This window comes from Ixodes scapularis, unplaced genomic scaffold, assembly GCF_016920785.2.
Source record: "Ixodes scapularis isolate PalLabHiFi unplaced genomic scaffold, ASM1692078v2 PGA_scaffold8__174_contigs__length_109621045, whole genome shotgun sequence".
NCBI classification, from domain to species: domain Eukaryota; kingdom Metazoa; phylum Arthropoda; class Arachnida; order Ixodida; family Ixodidae; genus Ixodes; species Ixodes scapularis.
The window spans coordinates 91,970,367-91,986,757 of NW_024609883.1; the positions used below are offsets into that span (position 1 = coordinate 91,970,367).

At 46.3% G+C, this 16,391-nt stretch overlaps 1 protein-coding gene across 1 annotated transcript; it reads right to left on the reverse strand.

Moving 5' to 3' along the window:
* Positions 1 to 319: 319 nt before the first annotated feature.
* LOC120850645 lies at positions 320 to 15,477 on the reverse strand. Its single transcript, XM_040223217.1, has 5 exons — positions 15,426 to 15,477; positions 13,221 to 13,226; positions 1,872 to 1,990; positions 1,653 to 1,766; positions 320 to 364 (listed from the first exon to the last, which is right to left on the reverse strand). Exons 1-5 carry the CDS (start codon positions 15,475 to 15,477, stop codon positions 320 to 322), a joined length of 336 nt encoding a protein of 111 aa, XP_040079151.1.
* Positions 15,478 to 16,391: the final 914 nt, after the last annotated feature.

Genomic DNA, 16,391 nt, shown 5'->3' on the forward strand with positions numbered 1-16,391 from the left:
AAAAAAAAAAATGGGTGGCGCCCGGACGTAGCATTTCGGTGCTGCCTGATCGGCTGCATCAAATTGTGAGATCGGCTGCGGTTTGGCGTAAAATGAAACGGGGAGTAGTGAGCTTGCTCCGGTATGTACTGACATGAAATTGGTGCCAGCTGAGCTTCCTATTGTTCGTTGCAGAATGGCTTAATAGGTAAAGTTGTTACTAAAACACTAATAACACCGATATTTTAATAATTGTTTCGGTAGTACGAAGAACCCAAGGTCAAAGTATCCAAATTATTTATTTATAATTTCTTCGGTTGTCAGACATGTCAGGGAGGTTTTACCTCGTTCCCCTCGGGCCCCAGCACCCATCATACTGACATTTCTGAAAAACAAAGGTTACACATTAATTTAAAAAAAAATATATATATATATATATTATCTGCAAGGAGGATGGGACTAAGTCGGAGAAATAGGCACACACAGGACAGCTACTAACTGGCGAGTAATGCTATTCAACGACTCCAACGTCACATATTGTCACGGGTGGTGACGAATAAACAAGAAATAAAGAGAAATAAATAAACGTTTAATGTGGCGAACTTGTGCGAAAAATAAAGAAGGAAACAGAAGAAAGCAGAGCGTCGCGGGCGTCGAAGTCGGCGTGTCAGCAGAGTCGAACGCTGGGGCGAAAACTGACTCGACAAGGTCGCGGGCGGCCTCTTATCTAGAGTGCGTCGCTATCTCGAAGATTCGGCGAAAGCGGCTCGAGCGTCGCGTGATCGGGCGAGAATGAACACGCACTTTCTAGAAAACAAAAGCAGGAATAAATGATAGAAGTTACGAGCGGTACATGAATAAACGAGAACTTTCTGGAGGCCCGTGACCGAGCGTTGCTTTCTCAGCCCTGGGCGCGGCAATATTTCGTTCCGCAGACGAGCACTCTTTATCATCTTGTTGTGGAAAAACACAACCGACCAGCGAAAAGTTATCTCTTGATAAACTGATATCTGGTAAGGCCAGATACATCTGTTTATCCTACCTTTTTTTTTAAGTTTGGTTGGGACATGCGTGTCAACAAATCAATTTTACGCGAAAAAAAAAATTATTTAGAGCAATATTGACGGCGCGAGACGCAATTTAGTTGGTAGTCATTTCCTTTCCATTTGTTTTCTCTCTCGGCATTTGGGGCATGTGGAGGAGAGGTGGATCGGCTTCGTCTTCACGTCGAGGTCGAAAGAGGGAATGACCGTTCCGTGACGTCATGAACTTTGTGGGTAGAATTTCAAATAAATCTATCGCCGTCAAAATTGCTGTAAAAAGTTCTTTTTCTCGCTTAAAATTTATTTTTTTGACACGCGTGTCCCTTTCAGACTCTTAAAAAAAACGTTTTCCCTCCTGGGGTTTTTAAGTAAGGACATCATGGTTCTCTTGTTATGGTACGTCACTAGAGAACAATACGGACAGTTATATTAAACCACCACATCATTATGTTTTCCTGATGCAAATAGAATGGGCCTCATGCATCAACACAAAGCAAAGAAAAAGAAGAATAAACCGTGTGATATATAACGTTTTAATGACGTTTAGACTGCTGTAGGCACGTTCTTGCTAGGTTTTTTTTATAAACTTGTTTTGTGGTTATGAAAAGGGTATAGCCGCTGCATACTTACTTTGTCATTAAGCCCACACGGTGTACCATCGGGAAGCTTATGTGTCTGTGATGCGTTCGAGTCTCCAAATTTTGCCCAGCACTCCATCGTGCAGCTCTTGAAGTCAACAGATTTCTGAGAACGAAGTGTGAGAGTCAGACAGGTTAAATTACACCGGATGTTACGAATCTGCTAAATGTCTAGTAGAGCTGCGCTATACAGCATCCCCTCCGTACGCACCACACTTTGTGCTCCGCCGCTCTTGCATAATTCGTCTAAATAACTTCGCAAATGTGAATTAGTCCAGAATGACAACAGTGCCTGCATTGCCTGAGGGCTGAATCTTTGTGCTCTTGAAACTGTAACCGTAAAAATAGAGAACATAGGAAAATTATTTGTAGAGATTCTTCTTTTTTTAACAACAATTGTATAAGAAGTTCTAAATTTTATAAGAATAAGTGTTACTTCGAAAAAATAAAAAATGATTAAAGGTCACTTGGGCCACATGAGAAGGAGGGACAAGGGTGGACTTTGGCGGGGGGGGGACCTATGTGAGGAAAGTGAGGAAGAACAGACCTGGAAGGCATCGAAATTGAAGATTCTATTTTAGATCCGCAACAAGTTTTCTCAAACTCTGGTATTTTAACATTTTCGAGTACGAAATTTTTATGCTAAGACCTGCTGCCGAGGTTGCGGGAGGCCATCACACGCCGCGGGAAGCTAACCAAGAGAGTGCGTTTGCTCCGACACAATACACCATTTCATTCAGCGAAGCGGACGGTGACGGATGCGGCTCCTTTCGGCAATTACATACTGCCCCACTTCTGGTATTTATCGCACCAGGGTGGGGAAAATGTCCGGATTTGAGAAACAATCAAGTCAATCAATTTATTTGATTCGAATCAGATTCATTTCATTTAGGTAGATTAATTTGATATTGAATCACTGTAGCTAGGAAATAATGAGCCTTTATTACTCGATGGATTTTCAACATGGAAGATTGATTAGCTAATCCGTCCGATTCCTAAAAACGACACGAAATAAATAATAGGCGGCGAAGCACTGGTAACTATAGGCCAATTACACTGGCAATCGTGGATTATAAAATACTAATGAAAGTGCTGGCTAGGGAGGCTGCAAAGGACGATAAGGAAAATTGTAGGCCCACATCAGACATCCGGAATTAAGGGACGCAGTATATGCGCACATACACACACCGCTAAAGGTGAACTGGAAGTTTGTGACTGGGAATATCAGAAAACAGCAATGATTCAGCTACACATGGAAAAGGCCTTAAATCGTGCGTCCCATAAATTTTTTTATTATTTTTTTTTTTTTTTGCATTTTGGATTCTATCGGCGTTGGTTCAGTTCTGCAGCGGGAAGTAGAAATGGCCAAGACTAACGGCTAAAAAAAGTCGCTAAAGTTGGGGCCGAAGTTTGCGGAGCGCTTTGATTCAACTCTCGCGACGGTGGCGTCACGCGAGACGAGACGTCAATCATCGGAGCTCTCACGGTGCTCAAATTCTATCAAATTTGCTAAACACAAATCTTAGCGAGTTTCATCAGAGCACGCGCGAGCAACACCGTGGGGCAGGCCGATTGAATGGCTGCACCGATAACGTCGCGTCCGCGTGTCCCTACATCCCGACGCCACGCTAGAATCAATGCTGTCCAGATTGTCCCTAGGCAGGCTGTGAATACTCTGGACTAGGGCCACTAAACGGGCTGCGCTTAGAGTATCGGCACTCCGTTCCCCGACTTTGTTGTGGGCGCCGCCATTTTGGCTCGTATGCAGAGCAGACGCAGTTGCCGATCGTCATGATCCAAAAGTGCGTCTTCCTCAGCATTAGATTCGGTGTTAGGAAGCTCATGTAACATTGCTTTGCTCTGTTTCGAGCTGCTTGAACATTTGTGCAGGGTGGAAAAGCGTTTCCTAAGATTTCAGATAAAGCTTCAGATAACTGGCAACTATGATTTTAAGCTCCAAGATGGGTAAGTGCCGTTACTCTGAAGCGTAGCTTATTCAGTGGTCTTCGTAGTACATGCATGACGCACCTGGCGGTGGGTCATGCAGAAGTTCCTAAGCTAAACAGTGATACCGAGTGATTGCCGGCTTTGGCCGACTTGGTCGCCTTACGAGCCCTTTGACCTCTATCATTACGGCTCCCCGCCAAAAGACTGGGGGGGAGCATTTTAACCTCACGTGTCCTTGTTAGCTCGGTGTGCATTTCTTTTGTACTCATTTACTACCTGTTCATCTAGGTTTTGTACTACATCATGTTACCAAGGTAGTAATAATAAAGTGCCTTGCGTGGCCTACACAGTAGCGTGTCTGCACTATTAGAAAAACTCCTGTCAAAGTATGGGACACAGACATGCTAACCTTGTTGCCACAACACGTACTGTTTTACCGGACTACCATGTTCCATACTTCTTTAGTTTGGGACATGTTGTTGTTGTATGGGCAGCCGCAACAAGTTCCATACGCCATCATCACGGAACAAGTAATGTATGCTACAGGAGATGTTCCATCATGGCACACAGCAGCACATGTTCTGTTGCAAGCCATGCCAGAACACGTACCATTTTTACGAAGCAGATCCCATGTTCCAATGCGTCCAAAACAGCACAGGTCACATTTCTAGCTAAGCAGAAGGCCTCCGTACCGTCGTCACAGTCAGATCGATCGAGGCCTGAGATTGGGCACGAGTGCTGCGTCAGTGTTCGGCCGGGGCTCGTGTTCAATCAGTACGTCGAAGGTCGGACTCGGGCCCAATAGCCGAGGTAGCGCGATGCGACTCTGATGATATTTCATGAAGGGAAAGGAGGCCATGCGGAGGCTTTCATTATTCTAGGTGATGTTGGTCTGGCTCGCAACCAAAGGGTCGTGGGTTCGAATCCCACCTAAAATTCTTAATATTTTCCTTCTTTAAAAGGGCGGTTCCTAATCTTTTTGTGGTGCAACATGTCAATATATTTATTTTTCTCCGAGACCAGAGACGACCATTTTTACGAACCCTTATTCGAGTGAAATTACGCAGTGCACTTCCTGGGTTTATTGTTTCGTCAAGCAAGGACGTAGGTGCCTGTGTACGCGGGTATATGGAATATGTTGTTGGACCTTAATGACTTTTAGTCGCGCGTTTCTTACTCAAATACTTGTTTTGTGTATCGAACAAGCAACCAACGAAGGATTTAATTAATTTTTTTTAATTCTTCTGTATCGTTTTTTTTTTTTCCTCCTTAGTACAGTACCAAAGCAGGATATATTGAAGTGAGTCTAGCGAATGGTGGTACCCTCTATCGCCAATACTTTTTTTTCAAGTTGCACAGTAAAAAAAAATCCAGTCAAAGCCTGGTAAGTTGGAGAAGGTATCCCAGTAACTTGATCTGACAGCTGCATACTGTGCAGAAAGCAAAAAAACTTTCAGCTTTTCCACCCTGGTGAAGAATGAAGAGCAGCGGAGCTGTAGCTTCTGTTCTCGGCGGTGGCTTTCCAGGCGAGCGGTCTGCTCCTCTTTCGCAAGGGAATCTGAAGCTCTCGACCCAGTGTAACTTCAGGCGAAAGCGGACTCGCGGCGGTTGCGAAACCATTCCAGGGTTAGGCAGTTTCGCGATACAAATGCATCCCGATAGTATTTGAGAAATACATTTCGTATCTGTATTTCCGTATCGCGATACATTTTTTTCCCCAATATCTGTATTCCTGTATCGAAATACATTTTGGAATGTTTCTTTGTATTGCGATACAATCAGGATGAAATGTATTTCGTTACATTTCTCTTTCTTCCCCCCCCCCCCCCCCCCCCCCCCGGGCCGAAAAAAAAACAAGACCGAGAGCATATTTTTTTATTTGTTTTTACTTCTCAGGGCATCAGGGTTATGGAGATGCTGGAGCATTGTTGCTATGCTGACCGAGGTTCCTTCCGATTCTCCTAACTATTTTTTCATGCGTCGTCTTCTCTCTTCTGAGAAGTGTTGCGTAGTCGGCGCTGGCCAATCGCGAGGACGGATCTGCCGTCGCGATAGGCAAGAGCCACTCGATATGGCAGCGTAGCTGCCAGAGTAGCGCCACGCTTTTCCTTGTGCCGCCTCTCACCGTGATTGGTCACACGCGGTAGCATAGCAACGAGCTGAGCTGGCTCGGTTTCCTTGGCAATCGAGTGACTACTCGTCACGTGACCTCGCAAGAGCCGTGATGTCACCGGTAAGATGGCAGCGCCCAGAGCTGGTGGATACGAGTTTGTTCGGTGCGCGGTAGTCGTAATGTGCCGCTGCTTGCCGACGATTTCGGGCTTCTTCGTGCTCTCTGACGCAGGTATAACGTGAAGATCTGAAAGAATGTGACTTTATACCTTTTCTGTACAAGATCGCTCTGGATATTAGCACCTGTGCGACAGCATCGGTCATATCGCCGTAGTGGTGGTCGTATTCCTGGATGTGTTCGAGGATCGATAAGACATTTTGCATGCAATTTTTGCATACTCCTAGCCTTGTTTGAACGTTGGAATGTCTGAGAATCAATGCGAATTGTATGCGTCGCATGTTGGACCTTGGGGAAGTTGTTTCAGCCCCAGGTAACCGCGTAATCACAAACTTTTAGCGAGGAAGCTCCTGCGATCTTCACGTCTAAATAACGATCTTACGATATAGCTTTTAGGATAACATTTTCACATTTTCTAGCTTCCTTTGAATGTTTGAATTTCTGAGAATCGAAACGAAAGGTATACTTCGTGTTTAGGGCCTAGGGGAAGTTGTTTCAGCCCTGGGTCACCGAATAATCACAGCAACTTTAAAAGGATACTACAACGAAATTTCGGCGCTCATTTTTTGGTCTATACGCGCTCAAAGGAGCAGCATCACATCGAACATACCAATATCTTGTTAAAAAAGTCACGAAAAGGAATTTTAAGACGAATTAAACGATTAGCAAAGAGCACCTGGTGGATGTCGCTAACGCCTCGCTTGTAATGCCCGTCTAGGAACCTTGACAGATAGTGACGGAGGTTGTCTCGCCTCCGGCCACGACGAGAGAAGAGGGGCAGGAGGAACTCCCCTCTTCCCGAGAATGCCTTTTGTGTGTCGCAGAAGTCGCTATTGTCCCCCTACAAGATTACTGAAGATTATCCCGTCACTCAAAATTCGTACAAAAGCAGCCGCTTCGGTGGCTGGAACGACTAGGCCATCCCCTCGACGTCAGCCTCGCCGTAGCTTTGCTCGTCCTGAGACGACCTACGTCACTATTGCGTTGGAATTCACGTGGTCTCCGCTGGGCCTTCTCCGAGTGCTTGCCAGAGTGGGCCGTTTATAACGAAAAATACAGCCACCAGGCTCAAGATACAAACGTGCGATTGTCATTTACGGATATTGTGGATCATATTCAACCTATTTTTGAACACGACGGGAATACTTCAAATTTCGTTGAAGTATCCCTTTAAGCGAGGAAGCGCCTGCGACCTTTAACCTTTTGTACTAATCGACGATTTTGCGAATTGAAAGTTCTGAAGATTTTGATATAACGTGCTTTCTTAGCAATAGCTTGCATTTGATCGCAGTGTTTTTTTGTTTTTTTTTTCAAGTGACAAGCTGGCGTTTGGTCAAATGACGTTAATGAAATGACCTGCTCTATAAGAATGCATCAACACACACTATTAAATTTATATGCTCAGAGATGTGTTCGTCTTTGTAATTAACAAGTTACAAACAATTATTTTTTACGAGTGTAATATTTATTTTCTGTAGCTGGGCCCGTTTTGTACTCATTAATGTCCGTGTGCTATGATGCTATCATCATGTGTGTATGGTTCTAAATATCCTCTTTGCAATGCCTACAAAAGCCAAAATGACGTCAGCCCACCCCAGCTCACGCATTTGACACGAAAACTGCGTCACTCGGACGTATGCGGTCGTCAACAATCAATTCGTCGATGAATATTTGAATTCGCGTTCGTGGCCAATGAGTGCACATGAGTGCACTTGCCAATGACAAGTTCTATGGTGTGCTTAAAAATCACGGTGGAAGCTTGGGGTCATCGCACCGGTGCCCTAGCATGTCACGACCGCGTGATTCCACTGTTCTCTTTTGAGTTGAGGATTAAAGCTAAGGAAGAGGAAGTTAAAGAATCATTTCATGGCCCCTTTAACACGGGTATGCGTGCTACACCAGATAAAAATATTGACATTTTGCATGCCGGTAAACTTCCGGACGACCACTTGGCCTGTCGGCAAGAACACCTCATATCCGGCGTCCGTCTCTTTTGATGGCGTTAACAATCCTCTGCAGACCACCGTGCTGTCCTTCTTCGTTTAACCCCGTCGACTGTTCATCGCCCAAAACGAGGGTGATACCGTCGTCCCCGCCAGTCGGTGAGATAATCCCATCTTGAATGAATGATTGGGTCTTGAAGAAGTATGGTGCTAAGCATACATTCTCTTACTATGGGGCAGTCGAGCAGCAGTCATGTCCCCAGGCAATCGTCCTGTCGTGGCCGGCGTAATCAGATTTTGTTCCATAGGAGCGAAGTCCGAAAGTACAAGGACGGTACGTTCGTCCCACGAAGCCGCCGCCATCCCGGCGGCGCGGAAAACCACTCGCCTTGTCCGAGCACGCTGCAAGTCGTCTCATTTCACAGAAGAACAGGCACTGCTCCTCCAGAGGCCCGTGCCGTACCGCCATGCAAAGCGTCTTTTAGGTCTTTTACCAGTTTCTAATGGCGAATTCGCGTGGTCATTTCCCGGCAAAATATTTTGCCATATCTCCGCCAAGGGCGTTCGCGTGGTCAAAGGCTGGCGAGTGCGCGCCGTTCGGGTGGCAGTTCTCAGGCGTGTGCTGGCAATTTACCGGCACAATTTTTGCCCGAGCTCCAAGAGGTCGGGCAGCTTGTCTGCCAGACTGTATCCGGTATCGTCATATCTGAATCGGGAAAGGGAACCAAACGAAACAATGGTCGCCGAGCGCGTGTTCTAGTAGAAAACGAAGCCACTGAGACAGACACCCCTCTGTGGTCCGAGAAAGACAGAAAAAACAATGGAGATAAAGATAAAATATTTTAAAGGAAGCTTCCGCAAGATTAGTTTCCTATGGGACACAGCGTGTTAATACACCGCTGTAAAAAATGTATTGATAGTGCTGCAGCTCGACACTTGAACGCGCATTACTATTTTAGAGGGCTGGGTCAAATCAAAATGCTGAGGATTCCAGCAAAAAGGTAATAACAAGAAAATGGAATATAAAATGGCGACGCTGGTGAGCCTTCTAGGATCCTTGTAAGATGGCAACAGTTCCTCGAGAATCTAAACAAAATATATTACAATTTGTTTACCCAGATCTCAGAGTCCGAATATATGTTGCTGATGCCTAGAGCGTGCCTATTGTATCATAAAATCATCGTGGAAGAAGTTAACGAAGTTCACGAGCGACCCAGTCAGACGAAAACGCCAGTTGCAGGCGCTTTGTGTTCGGGTGGAGAGGGTCACGTGGTGCGCCGCTGGCGCGGTTTTCGTTGCCTGTGCCGCCGGCGTGAGCTCGCCGGCGATTGACCACCCGAATTCGCCATAATTAATGAATGGAGATATCAACTAGATAACGGTTGCCGCCCGGCGTCGCTAGCAGTACGGTTACCATAGAAACTTCCCAGGCCCTATATGGAGATCACTATAGGCGCTTCTGACGTCGTGTATCTAGATAATTTTGCGTCGTGCCGCTACTCTGGCAGCTACGCTGCCATATAGAGTGGCTCCACGATAGGCCAGCGCCGGCCCTCGCGCCTTCCTCGAGGAAGTGGAGGGGCCCTTAAGTTTGAGTGTAGTTCGAGTGGGGTTTCTGAATTCGGCGGTTAGCGCACACGGTACACACAGCCGGCAAAGCTGAGTCACACACAGTCCGATGCAGCACGAGCCTGGCGGTGGTTTACTTGAAATAGTAGGATGATTCACGCAGTGAATTTCAACACATATTCGAATGCGTCTGCGGCTGCGCCCGTAATATTGCACGGCTCAAGGGTACGTCATCAGCCGACATGAACGTGACCCGCTGCTCTGGAGATCCGAAAGCCAGGAAGCAGGCCTGACGTGGCCTCGCTGTGCCGACCCAGTCTTCGTACACCTGCGACTCGTCTCGTGCGCGCGGATTCTCGGAGAGCTCGCACCGGTGCCGGCAATATCAGGTAGCAATCCAAGAGGTCTCTGTTTGGGGGATGCTAGGCGAAACTTGATGACTGCAGTCTATGTGTCGGTGGCGGAGGGTCTGCAGGAAGAACGTTCACAACAGGAATGCTATCGTATCTTTTTTTCAACCGTAACAGAAGATAAGACACGTGTTCCAGGATGCTTCAGGTGATCCATCACTATTCTCGAAAATTCTAAATGGCACTGCCTGTACGATCTTCAACGAGGTAACCTACAACGAAAGTACCTATTGTACTTTCATACAGCAGCGTGGTAAAGTTTAATGTTCAAGGCCACACCTACAGATAAAGAATACCTTGACGTCATGTGATCAATGTTGGTAGGGACGTCCTTATTGTACAGGGGAGTGGTGGCGTTTTGATGGGATTTAGGGTGACATAGAGGTTTAGAGGTCGAAGTATTTTCGCATCCCTCGTTAGACAGACAGGATGTCAGGGAAGGGACCGCGGTCAGTCCTTGATGGAACGTTTTGCTGTTGTTTTTTTTTTTTTTTTTTTTTTTTTAGCCAATTAAAGACTTTTTGTCGTCCGAAACCACTACCTTCAAGGCAAAGTGCCAAGCGTATGGGAAAGTAATTTTGGGATCAAAAACTTCCACTTCAAACTTCAAGCTTCATCTCAAGGGGTGTCCAAACAGGACACTACAAAACCCGCGACTCCGACAAATCGTGAAAATTGAAGCGGACGCTTCTATTTTTACGGTCTGTCGGAGTCGTGAAAATGTTTGCAGGAGTCGTGAAAATTTTTACGATCACGACTGCTCTCCTCTTCAGATTGACGTCACACGCCACCTGCGTCTGTCTCACCTCGCCAACGCCCTCGCGTACCGCCGTCGCCTCGGCTCGAAGGCCAAGGAGGTCCGGCTTTGGGTGGATTTGGGACATTCCTGCGTCGAAGGGTGCGTTTCGCCCGCCTCGGATCTGCTTTCTTTGTCGAGATTCACTTTCGTCGTGATGGCGTCCGATGCGGTTCCGTATTGTGAGCGGAGGCCTTGAGCAATTGACCAACAGCCAACAGAGCGTGTGAGTGGCTCTCCGGACCCACGTGATAAGCAGAGCAAGGCCGCCGTGGAGGAAGCGAGGGGGAGATTTGACGGAGGGAAGTTTCCCCCCGGGAAGAATTGACGGAGGGAAATTTCCCTCCGACGGCCGGAAGCGGATCGCGGCAGAGCGCGGCACGATTTGCCGGAGTCGCGGTTTTCTAGTGTCCTGTTTGGACACCCCTTCAGTTGGCGTCTCCAAAAAATGGGAAAAATGTATTGCAGTATCAGTATTTCTGTATTTGTATTTCTGCCCCCCGTAAAATGTATTCTTGTATTTGTATTTCCAAATACTTTTTGCCTATATTTAAAATGTATTTCCGATACGAATCGCGATACATTTTTCCAGACGTATTTTAGTATCAGTATTTTGGCAACTTTTTTAATGTATCTCAGTGTTTGTGTTTTCAAATACATTTTTGAGTATTTCTGCCCAACCCTGAACCATTCGCGCTGCTGCGCACATCGCCACTCGTTCCGTTCCCGCTCTTTTACCACCGAAGAAAGGTTGCCGCCATCTATAAGCAACGGCGGCAAGCAGACAACCGGCAAACACAACACTCTGGACAGCTACCGCCATCTATGAGCGGCGGCGGCAACCAGAGTGTTGTGTCGGCCACGGGTATCGACATTTGTTTGGTACCGGACACGATCCTGGGCTTTAACAGCTCCGCTGTAAAACGGTTGATCCCGATTTCCTAGATTGTTGGGACACGGACTTCTTTCGGGACGTACCGCATTGGACCGTCAGAAAGGGTTTCCGATTAACGCCCCATAGCAAACATTTTTGAGTGGTAGAATGGAAAAATGTCTTGCCCTACGACATGATCCTACTGCTGGGCCTGCACATAATATGGCGTGCCGTATGGCTGCGCGCCACGGGGATAGCGACATTCGCCCCGTGCATAAGTATTTTGTTGAACACATGTGCTGTCTTATAGCCTCGTCCCACGAGAGCGACAGACACCGGTTCCGTGTCGCCGATGCTGTCCCACTGCAACGACCGACACCCGCGACAACCGCCGACAAGCGACGACAAACGATCGACGACGGACGAGTTCTTTTCTGTCGTTGGACTTGAAGCGCAACAAGCAGTCCCACTGAGGAACATCTCTCGGAGACAAACTTATCCTCCTCGCCCGCTTGTGCCTTCTGTTGCCTCCCTTCCCACCCTTCTACCCTTCCTCCGGGAACGAGAAGCCCTTGGCGGCCACTGCTCATTCCCGGCCCCGCAGTTCCGGTCCCTCGATTGCACGTATTGGTCGATGGCGCGGCTTGCTTGCTGGCGCCGGGAGGGCGTGTTGCGAAAGGGAATTTACTGTGGCTGGTTTTGCTCGCGAAAACTTGGTGCGCGATGTGGTGCTTCAAGACACCGAGGTCTACGCCCCTGCATCAGGATGGATACACCCATGTGCGAGGACTGACCAAAGTAAGACCGCTCACCACCAAGTAGGACACTACGTTCCGTGGCAAGCCATTCCGCCACACGAGAGACTTGTCATCACGTTCTGTGATAATCGAGATGCCGTATTGTCCATCAAAAAACGCCTGACCTCGATCATTCAACTATGAAGTTATAAACATCCTCGAATTCGGCGTGCAATTCTGTAACGCTCACCTAGAATGCCTCGAACGGCCCAAAAAAGGAACGATTCGGGTATTCTAGTTCGGAAAAAGCTTGGTGTCGATTGTCACGACTGTTTGCGGAAAGTCGCCAACGGCAAATGAAGAGGAGCGGAAGCTTTAATCAAGAAATAAAGTAGTCGTCGCCACTTTCACCTTGTTTGTCGGCGGGTTTTATGCCCAAAGAGCAAAACACGAAAACCGCGTCGCCAGACTGTTTGTCTGTGTATTTTTAAGTGTTTTGTTGACAACTCCAGTCCCACTGGGAAACAAGATTCCTCGCCCCCGTGTTCTGCGTCGTGTCCGCCAGGTGGGACGGCGGGCTCCGACAAACAGGCTGTCTGTCGGTGTCGTCTGTCGCTCGTTGTCGTGTGTCGCTGCCGTTTGTTGCTCTCTGTCGCTCTAGTGGGACGCGGCTATTAAGAAATTATATAAGGACCGGAAACCTATACCTATGTGGCTGCCACTTTTGGAGGTCTTGTCTACCCCCGAAGACTTGTAGCATGTTCGGCACAAGCCAAGATGGCTGTTGTCTTTTAGTGTTTCATCGCGAATGTGTGTCACTGCTTTGTGTCATCGTCCGAATCCGAAAAAAATCCGCTTGCGTGGCGGAGTTGGCAACGTTTGCGGCTGTCACGCAGAGGGATCGTGTTCGGATTATGGTCGTCCCGGATCCTCTTTTTATTAATTCTGTACTCTTCTAAAAAATAAAGCGTAGTAAGGTGATAAGCTGAGTGACTTGGTACTAGTTGAACATGAAGAGGAAATAGTGTTTTTCCCTCCTCTGTGTTTGGTTCCTTTCCATGTTCTCGTCTTTTGTGCGCTATTTTTTCATCATGTTCTAAGAAACCCCTGCCCACTCACGGCAGTCATCGAGTGTTCTTGTTCAGAATATTCATGAACATGCCGCATATATAAAAGTTGCTGTAACTCCCCTTTTCAGGTCGGTTACCTTCCGGCACCGACGCAAGGTGCGTCTCGCCTTTCTCTTTAGGTTTGAAGGTGCAAGTTCACCTGATTAAATTTTTTTGTTCTAAGTTTATTTGCTTTCTTTATTGGTGGCAACATTGCGCCAGGCGGAAAGTGAACGTAAATCGACGCGTAAAATATTACCGTAAACTTCCGAGGGAGAGCCCCCACCCGAGCAAAAGTACCCCCCCCCCCCCCTTTCAACTTCACTGCTAATTTGATATTTCCGCGCCGTTTCATGAAATCGCCGGCCCCCCCCCCCCCCCCCCCCCCCCCCCCCCCGCTCCCGCACCCTTATGCCGCACAACGCCAGGGCAACACTGGTCTGCCAAATCCAATCCAAGAATCCAATCCCATCCTACTTTGCAGCCCGATCAGCCCGGTCGCCGCGTGCCATTATCACTTCGTTTTGGCGGTGTCAAGTCGGCCATGCTTATGCATTCCTACACAGTGACAAAACTCGAGGTCGTCCAATGGCATCGTGAAAAACGTACACCAGACGTCTCGACATTTCAAGTTCGACCGGAAACGGATACGGGAATGGGACAAGACGTTTGACAATTCGCTACAGCAAAACTACGGTAGAGCCCAACTTCGAAGAAAGCTAAATAACGGCACGCCGGTGTTCAGTGAATCCGTGGACGACGCGGTTTTTGAATTCCTGGAATGCCAAAGTGCTGGACGAGCCGTTAGCAACTGGCTTCTTTCTCAACAGGCTGTCAAAATAGTCAATGGCATGCACTGGGAAACTTTGTAGCTTCCAGGCATTACATAAATAGGCGGAAGTAGCGGTTCGGAATTGCAATGCCCCGCTCCACGAACGAGAGACAGAAGATGCCAGAGAAATTTTCGGACGCAGCAAGTTGCCGCGAACTCCCTGACCTAATAAAGACCATGTTCCCAGAAATAACTAAAATTTTAAATCCATAGGCATTGCGCGTTTTTTTTTTTCTTTTTTTTTTGCAGGAAAATTTTGTCGTTGCCATTTTGATTTTTAGTGCCATTCTGGAATAGCCCGCCCCCCCGTTTTGACGGTTATTTGACTTGCGTGCGAGGGGGGGGGGGGGGGGGGGCTGGCTCGGAATTTTACGGTATGAGCCTGGAATACATAAGCTCAAACTTCACCCTAGATACGTCTTGTACAGAATCAACCACTAATAATAGCATATATTTTATGCTTATACTCACTGACGACACAGTTATATCTGAAGGTACTTAGATATATCGCACTCCAAGTCAACTATAATAACTACAGAAAGGTGTGCGATGATTTCTGCAAAATTGTTTTCAAGTTCCGAGGTTCTTCCTTTGATCCCAGCATCGCCGTGAAATGGTAAGTGAGAAGGATAAAGTTATCAGTAGGATGCAACCGCAAGACACTCATTATCTCTTTTTTTTTTTTTTCCGGAGTCACTGTTTTGTTTTGTTTTTTCACTCGGCACATATTTCGCTCTGGCGGCAATTTTCACACGGCATAAAATAAGGTGAGTGCGCCTCACATCGGTCCAGATACGTGAACTAGAAATGCCTGTCACAAATGTCTGGCCATGTTTCCACGGCTTTTACCTTTCGCCACCGCAGCGCGTTTTCTGCACCAGGTCAAGTTAAATCGTGCTTGGTTCCGCTCATTGCAGAAACAGTGAGACTAAGATTCAACACTTGATATCATGATATCGGGTCGAAGGTATACACGCAGCTGTATGCCTTAAATCACTTGTGGTTGTCCCCTTGAGCAGAAACATCCATACGACTAGACTGTCTCATAAGTAACTGCAAAAAGCAGGGTCGTAGAGCAGTAGAGTAAAATTGAAAAGTGAATAGTAGAATAAGAAAGTAAATAGAACCAACGAGAAATAGTGGTTGCACTTTTATAAGCCTTATTTTGTGTCTGAATGTGCTATGAATTACCCGCTTATGTAATGCCCCTCAAGGCCTTTAAGGTATAAGAAATAAAATAAAATGTAACAGTAGTTACCATTAAAAACGAGAGGCGAAGTTAATAAAATAATAAGGGATATTTTATACATAACCGTCCTTGGGATATGTAAATGTTATATATATATATATTTTTTCTTCTCGTTGGCAATGCCAGGAGCTAGCTTTGACCTGAAAGAAAAAATATCTTCTGTAAAGACACAATCTTGGTATTGACATAACAAGCGCGAGATTAACTTTCGCACATAAAAAATATTTACGTGTCCGTACAAAGCTTTTGACGAGTTCAATAAGCTAATTTAAAATATCTAAAATTTAGTAACAAAGGTATGTTGGTGGATAAAGTACCCTCGTTTTAAGAAGTTCATTTTAGTTGGAAAATATATAAGATGGTTATCGTTTTGTACAGTTTATTATCAAACTACTTAAGCCCCAAACTAAAACAAAATTAAAACACTGATAGATCACAACTAAGATGCCGCTAAAACCACTGTTTGGACGCTGGAAAAAGAAAAAAAACGGATCCTACAGTTAGCGCCAGAATCTTACTTGAAACAAAACAACACAGTTGTCAATTGTGATCTACTGCAAAGTTCTAACAAATTTTAGAGGCGCTTTACCACTAGAAGTAATAGGGCTTACGCTGCAGTCGCCAGGCTGAAGCTCACAGATGCACTTACCTCGCTACCTGATAGGACTGCACACGGCGAGAATACAATACCTCTGTAAGTTAAGACTGAGGTTGAACAAAACCTAGGTAAAAGTAACTGCAAGTGAGTAACTAGATACTTATGTTGTACCTAAAGCAAATATCTAGGTACATTTTACATTTGTATCTGTACCTTTACCTTAGGTACATTTTCCAGTAACTGGTAACTTGGTGAAGTTAATTGTTGCAGGTACTTTTCGTTCACATTCGCCAAATTATAGAAAGTTAGAACTGGGAGGTATTGACGTTCTAAGGCGGGGCCGAAAGGCACATTATCTCAGAGATAACAAACTTCGA

Coding starts and splice junctions, on each gene's coding strand:
- LOC120850645 (XM_040223217.1), bottom strand. CDS start 15,477: ATGTATAAAATATCCCTTATTATTTTATTAACTTCGCCTCTCGTTTTT. Junction 1,767..1,871: donor GCGGCGGAGCACAAAGTGTG/GTGCGTACGGAG, acceptor CTTCGTTCTCAG/AAATCTGTTGACTTCAAGAG. Junction 365..1,652: donor CGTGTGGGCTTAATGACAAA/GTAAGTATGCAG, acceptor TTTGTTTTTCAG/AAATGTCAGTATGATGGGTG.